At 37.6% G+C, this 25,582-nt stretch overlaps 2 protein-coding genes across 3 annotated transcripts; both read left to right on the top strand.

Annotated features, from left to right (window-relative positions):
- The first annotated feature begins 6,009 nt into the window (after window positions 1-6,009).
- LOC132618265 (uncharacterized) lies at window positions 6,010-11,057 on the top strand. The gene is made up of 8 exons (XM_060333333.1): window positions 6,010-6,328; window positions 6,376-6,479; window positions 6,556-6,968; window positions 7,053-7,083; window positions 7,128-7,277; window positions 7,370-7,654; window positions 7,733-7,855; window positions 10,878-11,057. Exons 1-8 carry the CDS (start codon window positions 6,010-6,012, stop codon window positions 11,055-11,057), a joined length of 1,605 nt encoding a protein of 534 aa, XP_060189316.1.
- Window positions 11,058-17,522: 6,465 nt separating this feature from the next.
- On the top strand, window positions 17,523-24,036 carry LOC132608869 (uncharacterized). Of its 2 annotated transcripts, none has more exons than XM_060322655.1 (3): window positions 17,523-17,725; window positions 23,477-23,551; window positions 23,692-23,832. In XM_060322655.1, the coding sequence occupies exons 1-3, from the start codon at window positions 17,591-17,593 to the stop codon at window positions 23,713-23,715; spliced, it is 234 nt and encodes a 77-aa protein (XP_060178638.1). In that variant the 5' UTR covers window positions 17,523-17,590; the 3' UTR covers window positions 23,716-23,832. The 2 variants fall into 2 exon arrangements, with proteins under 2 accessions (XP_060178638.1, XP_060178634.1); XM_060322651.1 differs by having other exon boundaries at window positions 17,526-17,725; window positions 23,736-24,036.
- Window positions 24,037-25,582: the final 1,546 nt, after the last annotated feature.

Here is a 25,582-nt window from a genome sequence, read left to right as displayed (position 1 = left end):
AGGATAAATTTGAACCTGGATCAATCAATGAGTAAACATCATGAGAACAGATGGTAAGGATACCTGTAACCACAGCGTCAGAAGCCTCGGCTGCCTCCCTACGAGTCAGCCCATAAAGCCGAGCTATCCCTCCACCAGAAGTATTAGCAACTTCCTTTCCTTTGCCATTATTACGAGCATTCTGATAATTATTGATAGCATTACCAGCAGGCGGATTTTTAGCAGATGCAGAAGCAGGCAAATCAATCTTCTGGTTATTCATAGCAGCAATCTCACGTAGCCACTTTCTACAATCCCTCTTAAGATTCCCCCTAACACCACAGTGATGCCAGATACGATCCTCCCACACTGGCGGACGACTACTTCCCTGTGAAAACTTACCATTATTATTATTATTATTATTATTATTATTATTATTATTATTATTATTATTATTATTATTATTATTTGCCTACCAGAAAACACATTAGCATGGGAATAAGCGCCAGACTGAGCAGGTGCAGAATACCCTTTACTCTGCCCTCCCCTATAATTACTACCACTGAAACCACCCGCTGATCGAGACTTTTTGTGCTGATCTCGATCCACCCTCTCTTCATTTTTCCAACTTTCTTATTGTTCAGCAAACCCAACCAGAGATGAGAAAGTGCAACTAGGAGACATAGCAACAACAGCACATGCAGACTTGATATGTGGTACAAAGCCCTTCATAAAACGAGTCAACTTATTCTTTTCAGTCAGAATCATGTATAAAGCATACTTTGACAGTCGAGTGAACTCCAAACTATACTCACGAACTGACTTGTCACCCTGCTCTAGATTTTCAAACTTCGTAGCCATAGCAATTCTTTCCTCATCGGACAAGAACCTTTCCATGAATGCCTCTTCAAATTCAGCCCATGTCGGAGCTAAAGCAGCGTCACCTCTCTCAGATTCCCACATCTCAAACCATACGTGAGCAACATCCTTCAACTGATACGAAGCAAGCCTTACAACTTCTGAATCCTGGGCATCCATTGCCCTCAATGCCTTAAAGGTCTCATCTACAAAGTGTTAGGGGTCGTCCACCTCTCGTGACCCAAAGAACTCTGGTGGCTTTAAGTCTAGGAACTGCTTAAATCTGCCTCCACCATGAGGTCTCACACCTCCACGCTGTTGTTGAGCCGCAACCAAGCAGTCAACATTTGGATAGCCGTTTGCATAGTACCAATCTCAGGCACACCCGCAACAGGAACAGCAGGAGCAGGCGGTGCTGGGGGCGGTGCTTGATTTCCAGCATCATTTTCATTACCAGCATTCGCGCCCCCAAGATTTCTGTTAACTTTCGCGGGACGTCCTCGTTTACCATTTTTGGATCGCGTCAGAGTCATTTCTGCAAGGCACGAATTAACGAGCGAATTAAAACGATCCTAAAAAGGACTTTAAGCTCTACAGCACAATCTAGAATCAAGAAGAATAGGAAACACCTATAAATGTCCTGGGAGTTTCTCGGTCATGCAGGTGATCAGGCTGCACAAGGAAAACTCCACTAGACACAGCTCCACAGACACCGACAATAATCCTAGGACGTATTTAAACCTAGGCTATGATACCAAGATTGTCACGCCTCAAAACCCACCCTAGACGTGACCGGAATCCGACGTCATGAATAACATCGGAAGAACCTAAACACAACAATAATACTTGAACCCGCCAGCTTCAACATTCGCCTCCAACAGTTTATCATTTAAATGTAACAAATCATGAATACATGAACTAAATCAGTGGAAGTCTTTAATATCATAGAAGTTAATCAAAACGTGACAACGCCCAAGCGTTAACAAAACTCAACAACTACCCATAAGAATGTATACTATGGAGCTTCTAGGATAAAGAGGTAATAGTTTGACTCATCGGGACGCAGCCCAAAACTAATAATAAATGAACAAAATAATAGGGTGTCCCACGAATGAACGTGTGGGCTCACCAAATCAGCAGCAACAGCAAGTCCTTCCTAAGCACATGAAGTATCAAGAACCTGCTCTCCTCTGTTACCTAACATACCATAAAAAACAACAATGGTATGCCTGAGTACTTTGTACTCAGTGAGTGCCTCAGGGACAATAAGTAATATAAAAATAAAATATAATAATACATAAAGAAATCAGTTCTGAAAAGATAATATAAAAATTGTCATTCCACTTTATGATTCTTAATATCGTTTGTTGAACAGTTTATAAAGCCATTCCAAAATCCCGGTTTCAATTATGCTTTAAATCGATCAGACATAAATATCAGTTCCATAATAAAGATGGATATCATAATCGCCCATATAGGCCCAACTCAATATCAACAACATTGCGTAATACACCGGAATATGGATTCACGGTGGCTACTCTTCCTCCCGAATAGCAAGGCACACTGCGCAATTCACCGGAATATGGATTCACGGTGGCTACTCTTCCTCCCGAATAGCAAGGCAATTAATACACCCCAGGTAGCGAACCCGGAAGTGGCCACTCTTCCTCCCGAATGGCAAGGTAATTAATACACTAGGATCCATAGTGGCTACTCTTCCCCCCGAATAGCAAGGCAAACACAACAACAAAGTCCATGGCATAGAAGCCGATTCACAATTTGTCTCAAAGTAGTCACACCATCAATAACAGTAAAGTACATTATGCCATATCGAAAGAATAAGTCATTCCAATCAAAATTTTGAAAACGTATAACTTCTTTACAAAAGATTTTCATGTCCCAATTCATCAATGAGAATGTCATCAACAACTCTTAACCATCATTATTAAGCATCTCTCATAGTTGAAAACATTCATAATATCTTATATATATATATATATATATATATATATATATATATATATATATATATATATATATAGTGTTTGTTACAATCTAGGGTTAATGTGGGTTTGTCTCCTCACACACATTAACCGCCATTTAGACATGAATTAGAGTCCAAGAAACATGAAAAGATTACTTTTACTTTCATTCATTAGAGAATCTTGAATAAAATTTATACTTCCAACAATGGTTTCAAAAGTGACTTTCATTCAAAATAAGTTTTTTTTTAAAAGAGAGACATACATTAGGGTTGTGTATGAGAAGTTCACCCTTTTTATTCAATAAAGAACTTTCAAGAAAAGAAGTCATGCATTCCAAAATAAAATTTTCAAAAGAGACATACCTTAATTTGTTAAACAAGGTTTAACAATTCACTTTTCTAATGAAGAACACCCAAACCCTAGCTTGAATCACTTTTGGAAGAATTATGTTGCAAACCCTAGGTTTTGATCACACAAATCATGTTAAGAATCATGGGTTTGATGTTAGAATGATTTAGTAATGTTAAGGATGCCCTTACCTTTGATTTTAAGACTTGGGGGAATGATTTTCGTCCTTAGGGTTGTTTAGGAAGTGGAGAAATAAACAAAACAAGGGTCTTATTTATATTTTTCTGATGAAAACGGGCCAAAGGACGTCTCTGAAGGACGGACCGTCCTTTGGACCGTCCCTTGGTGGAAATTTCCAGAGAATTTCTGGAAATTTTTGAGACGTTACGGTTCATGTTACGGCCGGTAACACGTGTTACGGTCCGTAACGTCTCACCGTAGCACAGGTAAAATTTCCAGCGAAGACAGGCTTCAGTAAAACGGGCATAACTCTTTGTATGTAGCTTTGTTTGGGCTGAGCGACCTGCCGTTGGAAAGATATTTCAAAGATATACAACTTTCATGAAGGAAGTTTTTCCCTTAGGCGAATACGGACCTACCAAAACTTAGGCGAATTTATGAGCCCTTAAGAACTTCACTAGTTGGTTTGACTTCAAAACGACCATCCTCCACCCGAATTCATCAAGAATGGATTCATATAGATATAATATCATCTTAATACTAGATTTTTACACATTCACACCTAGTTTAAGTTTGCGAGGTGTTACACGTTAAGGGTTTGGAGCTACTCAAATTTAACATTTAACATGGGAATATATCAATTTTTTTCGTCCCATTGTAAACATAATTCAACATTTGTTTCTATTAGCAATCATAAAAATGCAAATTTGTCTCCCTCTATTTGGATAATTTTCAATGTATATACCTTATATGTATAGGCAAAGCATTTGGCCTCTCATTTTTTGGCATCTCCTGTGGGCAACAAGACCATGGTGGTGCGTGCAAGTACGTCTCATGGTGGCAGAACATCTCAGAGTAAAAGAGCCTCTCGTCTTGAAGTTTTATATTGAATATTTTGTTATTGTAAAAAATGATGTATTACTTAATGCAATGAATTATTTTTGAATTATTTTGAACCTCTAGTATTGGATGAATTATTTTTGAATATAATATTTTTATTTGTACATTCGACTTGACTAAATAATAAAACACTTAAATCAAAACCCTATAAAATATGACACTTAGATCTAAAGATGACAAGTTTTCAAACAAACAAAACTTACTTCGGGGCACTTTACAACCCCTAAAACGACGATCCAAACGTTTAGGTATACTTGATGTAATGAGTCGACGTTATTGTATGCAAAAAAATATACTAAGTTCTATATAAAATATTGATATTTCGGGGTTTTGAAACATGACTAATCTTTGCCCAAAGTATGAAAAAAATGAGATTTTGATCGCTTAAAAAAAGAAAAAAGAAAAAAAAAGGTAACCTCTTTCACGCACAGAATCTGTGTGTGAAAGGACCAAAGTTTTAACTTTACAATTTGGTCCTTTCACGCATAAAATTCGTGCGTGAAACCTACTTTTATTTTTTTCTTTCGAAAAAGGTTCATATATGCCCGCGTACTATGCAAAATTACACGGATTTGCCCGTCGTTTAAAGGTCAGTCCGCCTATGCCCCTAACGTTACAATATGGGCTATACATGCCCTTACACTAACAGAACCCACTAAAAGTCGGATCCCTCTTTTTGGCCACCCAAACCCACGACCCGCCCCAAAATAACCCGACCCCCCCCCCCACCAAATATAACCCATCCGCCTCTTTCTTTTCCTCCTCATTTCCCTCTCTCTCTTCTTCACCTCTTACTAGGGTTTTGTCGCCGTTTCAGATTTTTCTAATCGAAGAAGGGGTTTTGTTGCTGTTTCCAGTGGTATTAGTTAAGATATAAGTTTTTATACATCTATTTCTCTTTTTTATGCTAGTTAAGGTTTTTTTTTTTTGAACTGTTTGTGTGTGGGTTAGGTTAGGGTTTATATTCTATGCTAGAATCAATTAAAGTATTCTTCTTTATAGTTGTTTACATACCTTTATATACTAAAGAACACATATTTGGTCAGTAAAGGTGAGTTTTTTTTTGTTGTTGTTGTGGTCCTTTAAAGTTGATGATGTATATTCTATACTAGAATCAAGTAAAGTATTCATCTTTATAGTTGTTTATGTACCTTTATATACTAAAGAACACATATTTGGTCAGTAAAGGTGAGTTTTTTTTGTTGTTGTGGCCCTTGAAAGTTGATGATGTTTTGATAGTTGGGATAGATATTTGTTTATGGCTGTATTTACTGATGTGGTCCCACATTTGTGTCTTTTCTATTGTTTTCATGTGATGTCCGTGAAGATGATTGAGAAAGTGTAGTCTTCCACTATGGGTGTAATTGGGTCTTTTCACATGGCATAGTCTATAATAAAAAGCTGATTCACACTTTGCCTGGTTGTGAAGCTTGTATGATTACTTATAAATCTGTGTGTGAAGAATTTACAAAACATTGTGAGTTTAGTGTTGTAAAACAACTTCTAGTGATTGGCCCCTCGGGGAGATATTACTTGGTTGTTGATGATGATGGTATAAGGAATCTACATTGCTTATTCTCTAAAGAATTCAAGGCTATTAACTTCTTTGCTGTTGATGCATCTGAACTAAAAGTCTTTGCCCAAAATATTACTCATCACACAAAAACATTTTCCATAGAATCCTAGGGCTGATCAAAATTCTTTGGCTCAGTTGTTTAAGAGAAAGTTTCAATACAATCCTAAGTTCAAGGTGAAAGATATGAAAGGGGAATTGGAGAATCTTTTTGAATTAAATGTGTCACAGGCTAAGCTTAAAAGGGCCAAGGGGTTGGCCCTTTTGAAGTTAGAGGGCAGTTTTCTTGATGATTACAATAAACTTGAGGCTTATGGGCAAGAACTTAGACAATCTAACCCTGGCACTGATGTTGTGATTAATATATCAAGAGGTGCTCCTGAAGAAGGTAAAAGAAAATTTCTGAGGATGTACATATGCTTCAATGCATTAAAGTTGGGTTGGAAAAGTGGGCTGAGACCATTGATTGGTGTTGATGGCACATTTCTGAAGGGTAGATATAAGGGTCAGATGTTAGTGGCCAATTTTATCCACTTGCTTGGGTTGTGGTAGACAAAGACACTTCCATGACTTGGACTTGGCTTTTTCAGTGTTTGCAGCTTTCTTTGGAACTAAAAAATGGACTAGGGGTGACTTTCATCTCAGATATGCAAAAGGTAACAATTTCAATATTTTCTTTACTGTGCAGTTTTTAATTTTTTGATTAGTATTAACTTATTTATGCTGTGATAGGGATTGATTGATGCTGTGAAGAATACATTTCCTGAATCTCACCATAGGTTTTGTGTGAGACACATTGAGGCCAATTGGCAGAAAAAGTGGAGAAATGGACAAATGAAGAAGTTGATGTGGTGGTGTGTTTGGAGCACTTATGAAGAAGAGTTCAAAAACCAACTAAGAAAGTTGGGTGAATTATCAAAGGAGGATAATCATTCTGCTACCAAGGATCTTTTACACTTTTCTCCTCAAGCTTGGTGCAGAGCATATTTAGACACTCGGTGTAAAAATATGATGGTTGACAATAATTTCACTGAGTCGTTTAATTCATGGGTTCTTCAAGCTAGAAGCATGCCAATCATCAAGATGCTGGAGGAAATTAGGATAAAGGTTATGAATTTGTTAGTTAAAAATGAAGATGAGATCAAGTGAATTCCTCACTGTTCAGTTAAAACTTCATTTCTGTTTGATTTTCTGTTTACCTTAATCTATTATTTGACTGTTTTTAACAGGAAATGGAGGGATGACTTTAGTCCACAAGCTGTAAAGTTGTATAATGACTACATGCAATTGCTCATTATTGCAAGGTTGAGTTCAATGGTGAATTTGGCTATGAAATATCTGAAGGTGATGATAGGCATATTGTTGATCTTTTTCAGAAAATATACACATGTAGAGTTTGCCAACTATCAGGAATCCCTTGCCCCCATGCTATCAAAGCTGTGTTGTATGACAAGGTATCAAATTAGTCGATTTCAAGGTGTATAGGGCTTTTTGGTTTTGAAGTTGTATCAAGTTAACTACTTAGTGGTATTTATTGGTTTTGAAGGGTGAAGCTGAGGATGATGTACACTGGTTCTACAGCAAGGAGGCATATTCCTTGACTTACAAGAATAAGTTGCAACTTGTTAGAGGACAAAAATTCTGGAAAATTACTGAAGCTCAAGCCATAGATCCACCTGACATTGCCAAGACTGTGGGCAGGCCTAAAGTCAATAGAGTAGCTGATGAAGCAAGGAAAAGGAAGGGGGAGTGGAGTCTATCAAGGAGAGGTATTGTTATGACATGCAGCAACTGTGGTGATGTGAACCACAATACTAGAGGTTGTTTCAAGGTAAAACAGTCTTTTAATTTCTCTATTCAGAATTTATTCTTGACAAATTCTTACCTATTTATCCTTTGATAACAACAGAAAGTTGGTGAAAAGGGTGCATCAAACATTGCATCATCCTCCACACAACCACCACAAGACTTTGATGACTGGTTCGAAGAATTCTTCAACCATGATGCTGCAACTGAACCAATGACACAAGCTGTCACGCCCCGAACCTGGGCCTGGACGTAACACGACACCCGGTGCCTAACTGCATGTGACCGAGCGAACCAACTGGCTGGCTGAATCAACATGTGATACCAAAACATAACTGACTTATAAAATAAAACTAACACATGCTGATTAACTAAAAGTCTGACTGAAATATCATAATACGGAAATACTTAGACAATCTGAAAATATCTGAAAGTAGCCAACATGGCTAAACCAAAACAACTGAATAACTGAGTATAACTGTCAACAAGACTAACATAACAAATATCTGACTGTCTGAACTGTGTCTATGAAGCCTCTAAGAATACTAAATAGTAGAGGTGTCTATGAACTGAAATAACTGGATAGCTGATAATACCCCGAAGGAACTTGGGGCTCACCAGTAGCTGATACGTGCACTCCTAAATAGCTGAGTCGTCAACCTATATATCGTTGCCTGCATCGCGAGATATAGGCCCCCAAGCAATAAAAAGGGACATCGGCACATTTGAATTGTACTGGTATGTAAAGAAACTGAAGCAATAAAATACTGAAACTGATAACTGTAACTGTAATAGCAAAAAAGTAGAGATATGAATACTCCCTGCTCTGTATCTGAATCATCTGTATTATCTGTGTTTGTATATGTGGGGCCTCAGCACAATAATAAATGCACGCTATGGCCTCGGCCAAGTAGTGCGTCAGCCAATGGCCTTGGCCATGTATACGTATACACAAGACTGTGTTGTGCCCTTGGGCAAAATCACATATGTTTAATTATGGTTAATTAATAAAGATTGAGACCATAACAATAATGAACAATGCTGAACTGAAATAGACTTGCTGGACTGAATTGAAAACACTGACTGTTTCTGAGCATACTGAATTTTTAGACTGAGACTCATGTGGTAACAATACATAAGTCTATAAAGATTACGTGCTGAGTTCATGATATTCAAATTGATAACCATGAATGAATTCTGTAACTGCAACCCTAGAAGATAACAGTTCTACAACATATCATAAAACTAGGGCTAAACTGTATTCTGAGTCAAATTACTGACAAGTATGAAGAATGAGGCGTAGGGAGAATTATAAACATTCCCTAACGTAGATAGTTAGCCTCACATACCTTAATTCCAGCCTTTGAGCGTAATACAATGTTCGTCAACCCTTTCAACTTTGATCTATATATATACAAGTCAAAGGGATTCTATATTAGCAATAATATCCATGATTTTAGTCATCTAAGTATTTTATCAAATACTTAGTGGGCATAAAGCTCCATAATCTCCATTAATGGTGATTTCTTCACCCAATTCCCATTCTATTACTTCTAGGTGATTCTACAATCTCAATTGGGTGTAATTAACATCATTCTCCATCACCCATATGATTATAACAATCTCAAGTCAACAATCCAAAACCCTACTATAGTTCGTGTAATTCTCTTTACTAAACCCATTTACTATTCTCCCAAAAACTCATCAATTCACTATTATGAATGATTAGAGTGTAGAAGCATTACCTTTTTGACGTTCAATCCTTTTGAATTAGAGTTCTAGGGTTTCCACGCCCAACAATAATGTTTCACTCACAACTCTATCGATTAGAAGGGTTTACTCAAGTTAGAAAGAGATTAGGGACTTGAATTCAATCTAGAATCATGATAAAACTTACCTTAGAGGGTTCTTGAGGCTTGGAACTTGTTCCCTCTGACTTTAGGGTGATTTTTCGTGACTAGGGGTGTTAGGGAAATAAACCCCAAGCTTAAATATAACTTAAAATGCAAAATCCTGATTTTTACCCGAAACGGGACCTGTTATGCGATGGGCCCGCGACACACATTTAGCGCACGACCGTCTGCAGGACAATATTCAGAGAGGGGGTTTTTGTGCGATCGGAGCGCAACGCGGGGCCAGCGCACGCGCCCTCTCAACGGACTTGTGTCGGTTCTGCACAGTGTTCGGTAAAATGGACATCGCTTATTGTACACAACTCTGTTTGGGCTCCACAATATACCGTTGGAAATCTATTTCAAAGGGCTACAACTTTTATGTTTTAAGTTTTCTCAAAGTCCCAACTGATTTTCACGAAATTTGACTGGAAGGCGGACGTATTGAAAACTTAGCCGATTCTATAGAATTTTAAGTGCCTTACTATTAGCCATATTGAGACGATCATATCTCCTTGCTCCGATCTCTGATTGGCCTAGTCCTTATATCGTTAGAAAGGTATTTCTACGTACTAAAACTTTCATTCTTAACTAATCAAGGAGTTATGGCTGCCCGAAGTAGGCCTATCAACCATTTTCGCAAAACGTTCAAACCTTCAGTTTTTCCACTAAAGATCTAATGACATGAGTCTAACCTTAGTTCTAAGATACGGCGTGTAACATTAGTGTAAAGCTTGCCTTAGGCGAATCCCACATCGGTTTAGGCGAATCCCACATCGGTTGGGGAGGAGAATGAAGAGTACTTTATAAGTGCTCGGATACCTCTCCCTTGTAGACGCGTTTTAAAATCATGAGGGGCGAAGGCTCCAAAGCGAAAAATTTCTACAAGCGGTGGCCTGGGCTGTTACAGTTGGTATCAGAGCCGGTGCCGGGCTGGTGGTGGGGCAAACTCAGCGAGGACGCTGAGTCCCAAGGGGGGGGGGTGAGTGTAAGGCTTTCCTTAGGAGAATCCCACATCGGTTTAGGCGAATCCCACATCGGTTTAGGCGAATCCCACATCGGTTGGGAAGGAGAACGAAGAGTGCTTTATAAGTGCTTGGATACGTCTCCCTTGTAGATGCGTTTTAAAACCGTGAGGGGCGAAGGCTCCAAAGCGGACAATTTCTACAAGTGGTGGCCTGGGCTGTTACACAAGCCTCCTCTCAAGCCTCCACATAACAATCACAAGCCTATGATCCAGATATTGGTCATGAGGAAGATCCAATGCTCAGGCCCTTAACTGTCTCTGAGTCACATACAAGATTGAAGGCAAGAAAGCTATAAGTGAGGCCACCAACTGGTACAAGAAGAATTCAGTTTACTGAAGGTGCAGATGAAGGGTCAATGCCCAAAGACTTGGCTTATTCACCAACTAAAACAACTTGGGGAGGCAATGCAACACTTACACCCAGGCAGCTTGAAGCTCAAGCAAGAAGAAAGAGAAAGAAGATTGGATCAAAAGGGAAAGAAGCTGTTGTACCAGAATCTGATGTCTAACAAGATGTGTTGCTACTTTTTGTGATGGATGTTATGTACCAAACTATAAGAATTGGGTACCTTTTTGGACAAATGTGTAATGATGGTTGATGGACAACTTAGTTTATCTTAGTTTAACTTAGCATTTGTGGATGATGGATGTGGAGAACAATTGTTTTTTTGTGAATTCACTGTCACATTTGACATGTCGACTGTTGACATGTGAATGTGAATATGAATTTCAGGTGGAAGTGCTGCATTGTTAAGCATCATTTTTGTACAAAACTATTGGTATCATCTTTTGAATGTAATGGTTTATTCTCCAGAGTTTCTTGGTAGTTGATGTTTCTGTCCAGTTTTGGCAGTTGCTTTCCAGTTTTGGAAGTTAACTAATGTTTGTTGAATGGTAGTTTCTATAAGTGTGAATATGTTGAATTGTATTAAATTGTGGTCAAGCATTTGACCAGATAGTTTAGAAAATTTATGTGGTCAAATATTTATGAGGTAGTTGGGGGGGGGGGGGGGGGGGGGGTATTAGCTACTTATTAATGGTGGTCACTAAACGGCTTTGACTCACAAGTCATTATAAATAGGGATGGGCAGTTCACTCACACACAACACTCAGAATCTACTACTTTCCATTTCTAGGCAGCCACTCAAACAAACATGAGCAGCCTTCTAGTGAGTTTTTGTCACGACCCAACCTCGTAGGCCGTGACTAGTACCCAAGATGGGTACTCATATACACTCCCGTTAGCTACATGTTCAGTCCACAACAAACACCATATGGAATTCATAACGACCAAACCATGGTCTCAGATTTGTCACATAATTATACATATAAAAGCAAGCCGACAAGGCTGCCATCACATATCAATATCATATGCAAGCCAACAAGGCTGCCATTATAGACGAACATCATACCACAGCACATCGTATAGACACAGCTGAACAGAACCCATACACAACCCACACATATGTCCACAGACCCTAAGAGTTTCAACAGTGAAATATGACGGGACAGGGCCCCGTCGTACCCTTAAACAACATATGCATATATTTAGATCAAAAAAGATCTATACCAAAGTCTGGGCTCCGGAACAACGGAACTCTCCAAGATAGCAGAAGGGAAGTCTTAAGCTGGCGGTTCACCAAAACGCGTATCTGTACCTGCGGGCATGAAACGCAGCCCCCCGAAGAAAGGGGGTCAGTACGGAATATGTACTGAGCATGTAAAACGTGAAATACAGTAAAAGGATCATAACTGAAATAAGAAGTACAGAAAATGAGTACAATAATCAGAATACCAAATACTTGCTTTCGAAACATAAATCATGCACATTAATATCATATATCATTTTCGGCCCCATTATGGAACTCGGTGAACATGGTTGCCACCCCTTCTCTGGCGCCATAACACAGCATACTCCAGAATATAATATAACTCTGTAACACAGCATAACTCTGTAACACAGCATATCTTCGTAACACAGCATAACTCTGTAACACAGCATAACACCATAACACAGCATAACACCATAATATATATGTATACCGTACCGGCCCTCTAGTGAGGGACTCGGTGAACAATGCAGTGGAAGTGTGCACGATAACATACCCGGCCCGGGACTCGGTGAAAGATAAATTGAGATATGCACGAGCAGAGTAGTGAGGAATTATATGCAATTTAAAACATTTTTAAGGACTCAATAGGATAGTCAACATGAACCATCGTTCGCAATTTCAAATAATAGTCATATCATATACCTTTCGGATGTCCCTGTGGATTATATCAAAATGGAACTTTGAAATCATGTGTACATATCAATATATATGAAGCAAAATATAAGTTATGTGAATCAAGATCAATAGCCATCCTAGTGGCTCTAGGAATAGGAATTTCCTTTGGAATCGTATATATATCATATATTCATTTCACAATGATCATGCCAAAAGAAACAAGGGTTAGCTTCACATACCTTTAGCGCTTATTTGTCACACAATATGTACACGCTGCCCAATAATACTTCAACCTATATTAAGACGCCAACAACTATGGTTAAGCTACGGGGAGATTCAAAACGTATTCTAACGTTAGTAACTCCTTTCTAGATGTTTAGACGACGTTTTCTCTTGTAGCCAAACCAACTACATACAACCAATCCCACATCAATAATCATACGTTCAATAACAATCCGGACAGCCCACACAACATTCCAAACAGCCCACATTCACAACACTCAATAACGATTCACATACGGCTACTACATTCTCAAGTTATTCCTAATAGTTCGTAGCCTTAATGTTTGCATGTAACAACTTTATAACAGCCCATCCAACATACAACACAATGCATAATCTTAATTATAATTAGTTTTTCCAACTTAACAAAACAACAACACTTCCAAAACAATCCCTAACCAACAACATAAAGATGCTCGGAATTCTTGCAAACGTTTATGAACATATTAAGCAAACCACATACGATTCTTACACATTATTTCATGTCTTCTTTTCATATAATTTCAGTGAATTATGACCAGCAACCACACGACATGTACATCATCAATTCATACGCAACTAAGCTACATCGTCATCACTATAATCCTTACAACAACTCACAAACGACTTTAGTTCCAACTGCAACCATTAAACACCTTTATTTCCATCATAAAATTCATGACAATAACAATAAAAATATCAAGTAAAATCGGTTCACTAACTTCTACAAAAACAGTCCATACACGGTTAACTATGCTTCAACATCACACACATAAAATCATGGATTCGATTTATTTTCATACTAACACAACTTCACCTTTAACCTTCCAATTCTTTTCATTCTTTTTACCATGCAATCTATGATAGCAACAACCATAATTACTAAAGAAAATCAGTCCATCATTTCCACTAAAACAGTCCCTACGGCCACATAATCATTCCAACACCAACATTCATGATTTTATGTATGCAATTCATGTTCACCAAGTTACAACCATACTTCAACATCAACATATATAATTCCATGGCTACTATCATGTTCTAACATCAACACACATCATTTCATGCATGAAACTTATATTCACACATCTACATCACCCTTAACACATGTAAAAGAAAGTTAGATCTTACCTTGATAATTCGACTTCTCAACTTGGCTAGAGTTTGTGAATTGAAATGATAATGGTTCTTGTTGCTCCAATGACTATCTTCACATTTATAGGGACCTTCTAAAGGGTTGAAACACCTTGGAAAATAATTTTTAGATCAAGACTCAAAGAGCTAAATTTCAGCCCTCTTGGCCGAATGGCTCTCCTCTCTCTCTCTCTCTCTCTCTCTCTCTCTCTCTCTCTCTCTCTCTCTCTCTCTCTCTCTCTCTCTCTCTCTCTATGTTTTCTATTTTTGTGTTGTAAAGTTGAAATGAGAAGATGATCTATCTTAGTCTTCCATTTGATTAAACTAAGATGCCTACAAGTTGGACACAACACATTCTCCACTCATGACATTGAGCACTCAATTAACTTTGAACTAAAATTCAATTCTTTCCTACTACTTTCGGCTAGGTGTTGGCCGAATGCCCCTTCCTTTTTCCTTCCCTTTTAATTGTTTACAAGACAATTGCATGTGTAGTGAATGAATCATACACTAACCTTTGTCCATTGCAATCATACAAGGATGAATGGTTAATATTTAAATGTGCAATGACTCATCCAACTTGTATGCCTTCATAAAATAATGCATGCCTTCATAAAGTAATGCATGCCTTCAATATTCAAATGCATGCCTCAACTTTTTCTCCCCCAATTTCAGCCACCTTGGCCGAACCTCACCTCTTATTTTCTTTCAATTTGGTTGTCCACAATATAATGAAAGTATAGTGGATGAATCAACATTTAAATGCATATTTGTATGTCTTCCATAATAGCCTTATTTTAGATGATTTTGAGTCATCTTTTGGACATGGCACGTTATTGCTCTTGTTGACTCATTGTTGCCACAAATTTTTACTTAACAACACAATTAAGTAGTTCCTAATCTCCAATAACATTTTTATACTAAGTAGGATTTATAACCGATTAGGTCTAGTTTAGAAATTAAGAATCTGAGGTTTCTATCTCACGTCAATTCCTTCGCGAATAACTCGACGTATAAAATACGGGGTCTAACATTTGAGAAGAAATTGACAAAATCATATGTTGACAAAGATGATTTCATATTTCCTAGTAATATTTCTGAATTCATTCCAAATGATGAACGTGGAGCAATTGTTCTTTATGAAGGTCTTGTGTACCATATGACATATAAAGTTAGTGCGTATAAGCGACTCTGTCAAGGTCGGAAGGAATTTATTGATGCTAATGGACTTAGAAAAGGAACTGTATTGTGTTTTCACGCTCATGACGCTAACGAGCACATAGCCTTCTTTGTTAATGTGAAGGAGGAGATCATAGTGATAGACTAGATCTCCGTGTTTCTTTTTAAGTATTTTCTTTATGAAATTTATTTTCGAATTAAATGAATGCAATCTTGGTTTAGTATGTGTATAAAAATCAGTCTTTGCAAGTTTTTGTGTGAATGTTTTGATTATGAAATCTGATGTGAATTTGTATAAACTCTGGTGCTCTGTTTTAGTAGATGTGTGGATTTTTATGTTTGGGCTGCTGATGTTGTGAAGATTCACATAGTTAAGGGCAGATTTGTTCAGACACGCATAGTGTAGGGGCATATCTGATTCTATAAAACAAAATCGACTGCAAATTTTTTGGGCTGCAGATCATGTTTCTCTGTTTTTTGTGCATTGGTCTTGAAGGCATTGTTTCAGAAGTCAAGTAACAATACGGCACAAAAAAAACAGAACTACAAAAGGATCAAACTTAAGACACAAAAACAAGAACATCAAAACATTTGCAACTAAACCATTACATTACAATATGGCATAATGGAACAAGAACATGAAGGCTCAAAAACATTAAGGATCAAACTTTCATTCCATTCCAAACATCAAAACATTTGCAACTAAACCATTACATTACATTGCATCTAAATAACATAACTACAAAAGCCACAAACCAAATGTTCCAACCATTACATTACCTTACCTTACCTTACATTACATCAATTTTTCAAATCTTCCCTCACAACATGTAACAAAACACAAACCAAACAAAGCAACCCAATAATATAAGATAAACTTTTCCCCACAAATTCCAAACACTTCCATCAATAGAAGAAGCATCAACCACATCCACTACTTCTTTAAAATATTCATTATCAATAGTAGAGAAAGCCTCAAGCTCATCCACTACGTCCTTAAAAGTCTCATTATCGATAGTTGAAGAGTTGGCCTTAAGTTCATCTACAATTTCCTTAAAATCCTCATTATGAATTGTTGAAGAGTTGGCCTCAAGTTCATCAACAATTTCCTTCAAAGCTTCAAGTTGAAGAGAGTCAACTTTATCTTTCAAAAGCTTGTTTTCATTAATAAGAGCATCATTTTGCCTCCTCAAAATATTGTTTTCACTACTGAGAGCATCCTTTTTAGATTTTAATTTGTTGATCACTTAGATAGCTCTTGCTGAAATTTTTTGATATTCCCAGAACCAGTATCCACAAGATAATGGCTGCAACCAAACATAAAAATAAATTCAAAAAGAAATCTATCGCAAAAGAAATTACATGATGAAAAAGAGAAGAAATAACTTACATTGGGCTTATTATACCTGAAAAAGCGTCTACCGGGATTATTTGGAGTCCACGAAGTTAGATGGAGTGCAGCAACTCCACATCCACAAACCCTACCATGGCTATTTGAAGAGCTTGAATTTTGCGACATTTCATTAGCAGTAATAGAGCAAAATCAAACAATAGACCTAGAGCCCGTTTGGATTGACTTATAAGTTGCTTATAAGCTGTTTTCAGCTTTTTTGAGTGTTTGGCTGGCCAGCTTAAAGTCATTTTGTGCTTAAAATAAGCTCAAAAAAATAATTGGGCCCATTTGACTTAGCTTATCTAAAGCAGCTTATAAGCTGAAAACAGCTTATAAGCCAAAAAAATAAGTTAGCCTACCAACTTATTTTTTTTAGCTTATAAGCTGCAAACAGCTTATAGGCATAAGCCCATCCAAACAGGCTCCTAAACTACTTAAAATGTCACTTAATCTAAAGGGAATTTACAACTCTAATTCGAGAATAGGAAAATCACCATTGAAGATGAATGTAAGAAGTGAAGAAGAGACAGGGAAATGAGAGGGAAAAGAAAGAGGCGGATGGGTTATATTTGGTGGGGGGTCGGGTTATTTTGGGGCGGCTCGCGGCTTTGGGTGGAAAAAAAAAGGGATCTGACTTTTAGTGGGTTCTGTTAGTGTAAGGGCATGTATAGCCCATATTGTAACGCTAGAGGCATGGGCGGACCGACCTTTAAATGACGGGCAAATCTGTGTAATTTTGCATAGTCCGCGGGCATATATGGAACTTTTTTTTTTTTTGGTACTACATAAGTCGCGGACTCCCGCTTAGGTGAAATCTGGGGGTTCCAACGTTCCAAGTAGAGGAAGGATGGCTCGAAGCGAAGATTTCGTGTACCGAATCAGTACGATGGATGAGTGGGAATCACTGCAGAAAACAGGCAGCACTTTTGGCGGGGAGCTTGACCGAACCACTGGCTGTATACATCTCAGTAAGCTCCACCAGGTTAGGTTACTCTCTATCCTTCCCTCTTCTCTTGTTGTATGTATTATTGCACATTCATTTACATTTTTCTGGTTGCAGTTCTAATTACCAGTTTTCAGAATACTAAGCCGCCCACCCATTTCGTCTATTTCCCCTATTCCACACAACATATTGCAAACGACCCCTAAGTGTATTGACCTTTTTTGGGAAGGGAGTGCGCGCGAGTTGTTTCTCAAGGCACGTATTAATTATTTTTTGTTGTTATTGTTTGTACAACTAATTAACTGAAAAAATTGGCAGCTCAATCACTTCTTCTATGGCATATCATGACCTAACTGCACTATAATATTTTTGATCAAGTTCTAATATTTTTCCATAGTTTTTTCGATACTATTTTTGCCACGGCCTCTTCATTTTCGTTATTTCTTTTTCTTAGGACTGATTTGAATAGCTTTTCTTGAGGCGGGGGTCTTTTGGAAACAACTTCTCTGCGTACACTCCACCCTCCCCAGACCCCACTTTGTGGGATTATACTGGGTATGTTGTTGTTGTTGTGAAGCTAGTCCATGTTAGGTAAACTCCTCCGAATTTGCCATCTATCTCTCTGGTTGCTAATAGGCCCATTGTTGCCTCAAGAAATCATGCTGTTGGACGTCCTACTGTCACAACAAGTGCTATGATTGCAAAACATAAATCACATGAATTTGAAGAGCCAGAATTCGAACAACAAACTTTTATGCCAGTTGACTCTAGTCATGTGACATAACTATACTTACTAATGATTATTGGTACATCAGTGTTATTCATGCAATTATTGTGTCTGTAGACCCTTGTGATGTTGAGATAGATACACCTTTTTAAGGATTGTAGATGCATCAGTGTTCTTTGTCCACTTTTTGTCACTAGTGAGCAAGATGGAAAGGACTACATAGAGCTTTGCCTTAGAATAACAATACTTCATACGAGGATAAATGTTGAGCTTTGACTAAAAGTTGAGCTTCGCCCTAATCCTTGTGGCTTGCTATTATTTTGAATTGAAGGTTAAAAGTTATTTTCATAGTATTCGCAATTATAAAGCTCAAGGAATTCGTGCCTGATGGTTAATCACACAAGCTTTATCATATACACCTGAGATTTTCATGAATATGGGATAGGGACATGTCGCATGTATGGCTCTCCGATACATTTGGTAGGAAATAATACTCTTGATCGCACTGCTGATGTTCGGGGTTAAAGTTGAAAAAATGTTCCTTGGTGATTCTGACAATTTTTGCACCTATAGTTTACATGAAGTTGCTCTAGCTTGTTAGTCGAGTTTTTTTTTTTGTTTTGTTTTTGGTCAGGTAAAAGTTAAAGTTTCATTACTAAATAATGAAACATTAACCTATAACTAATTAAAACAATTTCATTACTAATAGCACCAAGAAGGTGCTTAAACTGTGCAGCAACAGAAATCACCAAAGTGACACACTAGTACATTTCCTGATGCTATGCTCTGTAATTGTCAGTCGAGTTACTTTCTGGTGTGGAAGAATGATGGGATCACCATGGATTAGCTTCACAAGAAATAGACGTTTTGTAAGCATAAAGTGAAACTGGAAATTGGGATAAAAATTCGATTAGTTTTTATTTTGTTGGTTTGAGTTATTGTGTAGTATTTCTATTATCTCTTAACTTAGCTATAGCTATGTGAGGCTCTTTAACCATTTTTGTTACTCACCGTATTTACTGCACGCCCCTTATCCGTATATCAATTTCTTTGGGTCACTGGCTATTTGCTGAGAGTTTCAGGTTTAATATTGATATTTTAGCGGCATCCAATAAATATAAGGGCTCGCTTGGTACGAGGGATAAGGGATAATTAATCCCGGGATTAAGTTTGAGATGATTTATCCCACGTTTGGTTGGGATAAAATCACTGTATAACTAATCCCAGGATTAGTTATTTCGGGATTGTTGTGTTATTTTTATCCCTATGGGATGGTGGGATAACAATCCCGGGATAACTACTCTGGCAATAAGTAATCCTGGGATAACTTGTTTCGCAACCAAACAACCGCTAAATGTAGTGCCTAGTGTATTGACTTTTTTTTGGGAAGGGAGTGTGTGCGAATTGTTTCTCAAGGCATGCATTCCCTTATCTGATTATGATACCAATTGTCAGTTCTTAGGTCATTGTGACTGAGACTCATGTCAATTGGAATTTGTGTTCTTCACATCTTTGGTTAAGAAAAAATGGGAGTCTATGTCTTACGTGATTACTCCTATTAAACCCTTATCTCTAGACTTAAGTTGTTATTAGGATTAGCTTTTGGAAATGCCAGAGGAGAGATGCGGATGCCCTAATGATGAGGTGTGAGAGGTTGTCTATGGGTAGCTTCAGGAGAGGTAAAGGTAGGCCGAAGAAGCATTGGGGGGAGGTGATTAGACATGACATGGCGCATCTCAAGCTTACTGAGGACATGACCTTAGATAGGAAGTTATGGAAGTCGCGGATTAGGGTAGTAAGTAGTCGAGCGTCGTCTCACTGTCACATGAGATAGGTTTACCCTAGCATACCAGTAGTATTAGCACTATTCTCGTAGTTGTTGGCCCCTTGATTTCTGCTACTACATGTTGTTTATTGTACTTCAGTTATCTCTGTATTTTGTTGTGGTTACTGTTCCTTTCTCTCTATGCTTTATCCTTTTCTCTGATTCTTCTTTTACATATGTTTTGATAAGGGCTACTTGAGCCGAGGGTCTTTCGGAAACAACCTCTCTACCTCCACGAGGTAGGGTAAGGTCTGCGTACACTCTACCCTCCCCAAGATCCACTTGTGGGATTACACTGGGTATGTTGTTGTTGTTGTTGTTGAAGAGTAGAAATAGAAGAATGAAAAGGATCTGTCAGCGACTAGACACTTTAAAGTGAAGCAAAACTGGAGTTTAGTTTAGCTCAAAGGAGGTTGGGCCATTAACTTTTAGTACCTTGAATATGAAACACATTATTTGGTCTCTCAAACATCTAATTTGGCTGAACATGGTCGTCTACCTAGGAATCATGCTTAGTGACAACATGGGTATCCTTTTTATGGTTCTCCCACTTTCCACAATAAGTTGTCTCACGTGGTGCAATCTAGTTATTGTAAACTTTGAAATTTTATCGTATTATAATGACAGTGAATCCAAAAGATGGTAAAAGTTCACCTTTTAATGAATATCATAAGACATAAGTTTTCATCTTGCGTAATTGCACACAATATTTAAATAAACCAAAGTAGAAAGTATGATAATCTTTTTTCGGGTTGGTAAGTATATTTTTTACAAATTGAAAAACTATACAGTACAAGAAATAACAAATCAGCGGAGTTGAGCACCAGGACTCAAACTCCTCTGTCTTGTATTCTCTACTCTCTTCCCTAGCTCAGTATTTCATCCCTATTACCGGTCCTGGCTACACCTCTATCAAAACTAGTCTGGATAGAAATCTAACAACTGCAAAGTCCAGCTAATCTTGCCTTCATAGAGTCTCTATAGAACACTTCGTGTACTATCTGTCTAGCAATAGCAGTTGGACTCCTCTGTATATGCTGAAAAACTTCAATGTTCCTTTCTTGCCATTGGAATAAACTGCAGCAGCCAAACACATTCTATAAACCTCAGCTTTAGCACTTCTTCCCCTGAACTGAGATGTAGCCCATTCAATCTCAGCCTGCCATTCCATTAGTGCTCTGGAAATGCCCTGCCACTTAAGTACTTTGGACCATGTTGTTGTAGAGGTAGCACAGATGAAGAACAAATGGGAGTTGTTTTCATCTGCAACAGTATCACACAAAGGGCAACTCATATTCTCTACCAACCACCATTTAGCTAGCCGATCCTTAGAATGAATATCGACACACGAGTCTACTCCATCTGGCCCTCTGAAAGTCATCTCTGAGTATACATCTGCCTGATAGAGAATTTTGCAATGCCAGAAAAGAGTCCTCGCTACAGCCTGCTTCTTCAACAAACTTCTCTGCCTTCAGTATTTTTTGCACCACTCATGAGGCTTGCTTCTCATTCTCAGTGGTGTCCCAGATAGATTTGCCTTTACTATAGTAGTAGATGTGCACCCAATGAATCCACAAGTTATCTTTTTTGCAACAAAGATTCCACAGTAATTTGCATATTGCTGTTGAGTTGCAGATCTTGATATCCAATATATCAACCCTCCTGCAGATTGGGAAAACAGATTGTTTTTCCCAAGCTATTAGAGCTTTATGAGCCACCTCCACTCCTCCTGTCCATAGAAAAACCTTATACAAGTGCTTTCAATCACCTTTATTATCTTAGTAGGCAACAGGAAAATTTGAGAGCAAAAGGTTTGGATTAAGAAGAGCACACACTTTTGATAATCTGTACTTTTCTAGCATAGGACAGCAGTTTAGCAGTCCAGGATGTCACTTGTTCAAGATTTTCTCTATCAATGGTTGGCATTGGCTAACTGAAAGTTTCTTAGAATTCGGTGGAACCCCTAAGTATCTGATGAGGAGATCACTTTTTGAGAAGCCTAAGACATTAAGAATCTCCTGCTGAATCACTAGACATACACCCCCAAAGAACACTGAGCTTTTATCAAGATTGGCAATTAATCCAGATGATATAGAGAAGTCCTGAAACTTGTTAAACAATAGCTGCACTGATACCACATCACCCCTACAAAATAATAAGAGGTCATCGGCAAACTCCAGTTGTATGATGTTCAATTTCTCACATCTTGGTTAATAACTAAAGTCTGGCTGCAATTTCTTTAAGGATCTGCTTAGATACTCCATGGCTAAGACAAAGAAGAATGGAGATGAAGGATCCCTTTGTCTCAGCCCTTCTTGGCGGGGAACAAGAAAATTTAGACCGACTAACACCTGCTCCAAGAATACCCATTCTACAGTCATACCCTTCTGCCCATCTATTTTCAGCCTGCATCTTGGAGATACCACCTTCCTTCCATAACCCTTCACAAGCTCATGAGTAAGCATAATATTATCCATAAGAACTCTGCCTGCTAGAATGCAGAGTGACTTCTATCCATGATAACTCTGCCTGGTATGATAATTGATTTTCAACTAGGAGTGTACAAGAAAAATCAAGTTTCGAAATGAGAATTATCTGATCAAGAAAATTTGTGTTGGATTCTTCTATTTTTCATGTTTAATCATGAATTAAGTTTCTAGATTCTGCCAAGTGAATGCAAAAATAACTTTTAATTAGTCTCAGATAAAGAGCTACTTGTTTGTTGATTAATAACCACCTAACATGAGAATATACCTCACACTGTCACACATAATATAATTTTCAAGTTCTTATTGCCTCAGGTGCTCAATTATCTATTTCCTTACCTTGGAAAGCATCTGTTATAGAGCACTTTATGTTTTGACATGCAATTTAGGAAGTAGGGTGTACTTTCATGATTTAGCATTCGTGGTCCCAACTATCACCCAAATATCAAAACTCCTGACAGGAAAAAGAAGAAAAGAAGGCTATCTTCAGGAACTTATATTACATGTTTAAAGTGAAATACTTTCAGATTTTGTTAGAGCTCGGTAAATCATGTAAGAAATCAATAGTTCAATTGGTGTTCTATATACAGATAAAAATGATCTAATTTAATATTAGAGTTGTAACCTTGCATATTTTAGAGACCAGTTAGTTTTTCATCTTTAGATTGCATTTAGTTAATTTTTCATCTTTAGATTGCAGTTAGTTGAGTCTGTTTTATCATCACTCTGACTTGAAAATTTTGAACTTGCAGGTTCAACCAACTTTGCTGAACTTTTTCCTGAACGTTAAGGATGATTTGTACTTGCTGCAGATCGATGCTAAAAGGGTTAGTAGTATTGCATTCTTGACTTCACCATTTATGAGAACCAACTTTTTTTTTCTCTTGTGCATGGTGATCATCATGTTTGATAATACAATCAAGATTTATGGCTTTTCTAATCTAAATATGCTATGTTTGATCAACAGATGAGAGAAGTTTTCCTGTTATGATAGGGTTTATTTTGTTGCAGCTTGGGAATGGGTCGGTTTATGAAGCTGTCGATGACTCAAATGTCTTTCCTCACTTTTATGGCCCATCTCGGAGTTTCAGTCCTCTACCACTAGATGCAGTCATTAAATGGGAGAAGTTAGTGATGTCGGATGGAAAATTTATATGCAGCATGCTCAGTTGAGTGACTTTATTCCTTGCATTTCAGCCATTGTGTTCGTGTGCTATAATATTAACGTAATACGTGAATCCAAACAGTTGTGGGACACTGAATGGGATTGATGATCTCAAAATTATTGGCTTAATTTATGTTTCTTTTATTCTTTTTGTCTTTTTACTCTTGTTTCATTTTCTTCCTTGTGTTGGTTAGTGATATTGAGAAAATATGAAAGTTTGATTGCTAGAAAACAGCCACCAAAACAGGGTTTATGTTGGAACTGGGAAGTCACTGCCCTACCGCTAGGGGATCAAAGACACAGCATTTAAATATTCGTTCTGATTAGCTTCTAATCACAGCGATTAGCATATGGAGCGACCACGTGCCCCTCACTTAACTATTGAGCATCGACAACATTTTTCAAAATCAAATACACCAAAATACTAGAAAAATGAAGGAAGTCGATTGAGGTTATGTCCCCTATCTCTATAAATATAAAGGAATTGTTCCATTATTCCTCACTAATAATAGTGGAATCAATGGCGCTGAGTCAAGAAGAACGAAGACTATTAATAAATCAATCCAATAAATTCGCTCATTTTAGAAGGAATTCCTATATGATTTTTAATCGGGAAAGATTAAACACAAGCAAAATTCGCAGTAACATCTCAAGGGAATGTTACTAATGGAACATGTAGGAATAATATGTCTTTTGGGCTAGATCCCATCCCACTTCGAACTTTATGTTTCAAGCATGTTGGCATTTGATTTTCACCATAAAGAGGGAGGATGTAATTCAGCTCGAACAAAGTGAGAGAGCGATTGAAAAGGAGACTCGACCTACAGGGAGAGGGAATCTCGGTAAAAGGTAAAAAACAAAGGCTTGCTTCTTTCTTGATGGTTGAACGGAATCAAGCCTAAGGGCAATAGCTAACAGAAGAAGCGAAAGGTATTATGATATATGGTAAGTTTTTAGTTTTACCTCACTTGTTTGTACATTCTATCACCCTTTTGTTTTTCGTGTTTCCTTCGCAAAGATACATTTGCCGCAATAAGCTATAAAAATGAATTATAAATAAAAAATCCTATGAATTGTAAACACATAATTTTTTCACAATTTCATTTTGGGACCACAACGCGCTAGAGCAGAATAACCATAGTAAATAAAGATACATATGAATTTCATCGAATACTCTTATTGAAATTTAATTTAAGCCACTAATTCTATTAAACTGTCCTGTCAATTATAATATTTTCAAAAGAAAAGTACTGCCGCAGGTATTTTGCAGCCAAATGAAATCATCCTTTCTCTTCATGCTTTGCTTCAGAAAAAAATGTGCAAAAAAAAATGCAATTCATTTAAGCTGCCATTCTAAGAAAATACTAGCAGGTCTATATTTGTCATTTCACCAAAACATAGATAATCATTTTTTACAAGCATATGCGCCAAAAGTTTATCATTGCTTATCTCGAACTAAATTAATAAAAAGGTTATTTCTAAATTTATTGAAGCTCTATTTTAATTCACTAGTTATGTTGTTGGAATACGGTTCCAAATTAGGGGTTCACCATTATTCATTACAACAATGGATGGCCACAAAGCCATTCAACAACTCATACCACAAACATGTTTGCCCAATCGTTGGTTAGACAATCATACGCTTTCTCCTGAACGCTATATAAAGCTCCTCATAACAGATAGTTAATTCATC

Source organism: Lycium barbarum, chromosome 1 (genome assembly GCF_019175385.1).
Source record: "Lycium barbarum isolate Lr01 chromosome 1, ASM1917538v2, whole genome shotgun sequence".
Classification (NCBI taxonomy): Eukaryota; Viridiplantae; Streptophyta; class Magnoliopsida; order Solanales; family Solanaceae; genus Lycium; species Lycium barbarum.
The sequence above is the reverse complement of the archived record's forward strand: the minus strand, read 5'-3'. Positions and strand labels throughout refer to the sequence as shown.

Excerpts from the sequence above, each read along its gene's own strand:
- LOC132618265 (XM_060333333.1), top strand. The coding sequence starts at position 6,010 with ATGAAAGGGGAATTGGAGAATCTTTTTGAATTAAATGTGTCACAGGCT. Across the intron at positions 6,969-7,052 it reads AAAAATGAAGATGAGATCAA|GAAATGGAGGGATGACTTTA; the intron begins GTGAATTCCTCA and ends TGTTTTTAACAG. Across the intron at positions 7,278-7,369 it reads AAGCTGTGTTGTATGACAAG|GGTGAAGCTGAGGATGATGT; the intron begins GTATCAAATTAG and ends TTGGTTTTGAAG.
- LOC132608869 (XM_060322651.1), top strand. The coding sequence starts at position 17,591 with ATGGCTCGAAGCGAAGATTTCGTGTACCGAATCAGTACGATGGATGAG. Across the intron at positions 17,726-23,476 it reads ATCTCAGTAAGCTCCACCAG|GTTCAACCAACTTTGCTGAA; the intron begins GTTAGGTTACTC and ends TTGAACTTGCAG. Across the intron at positions 23,552-23,735 it reads TGCAGATCGATGCTAAAAGG|CTTGGGAATGGGTCGGTTTA; the intron begins GTTAGTAGTATT and ends ATTTTGTTGCAG.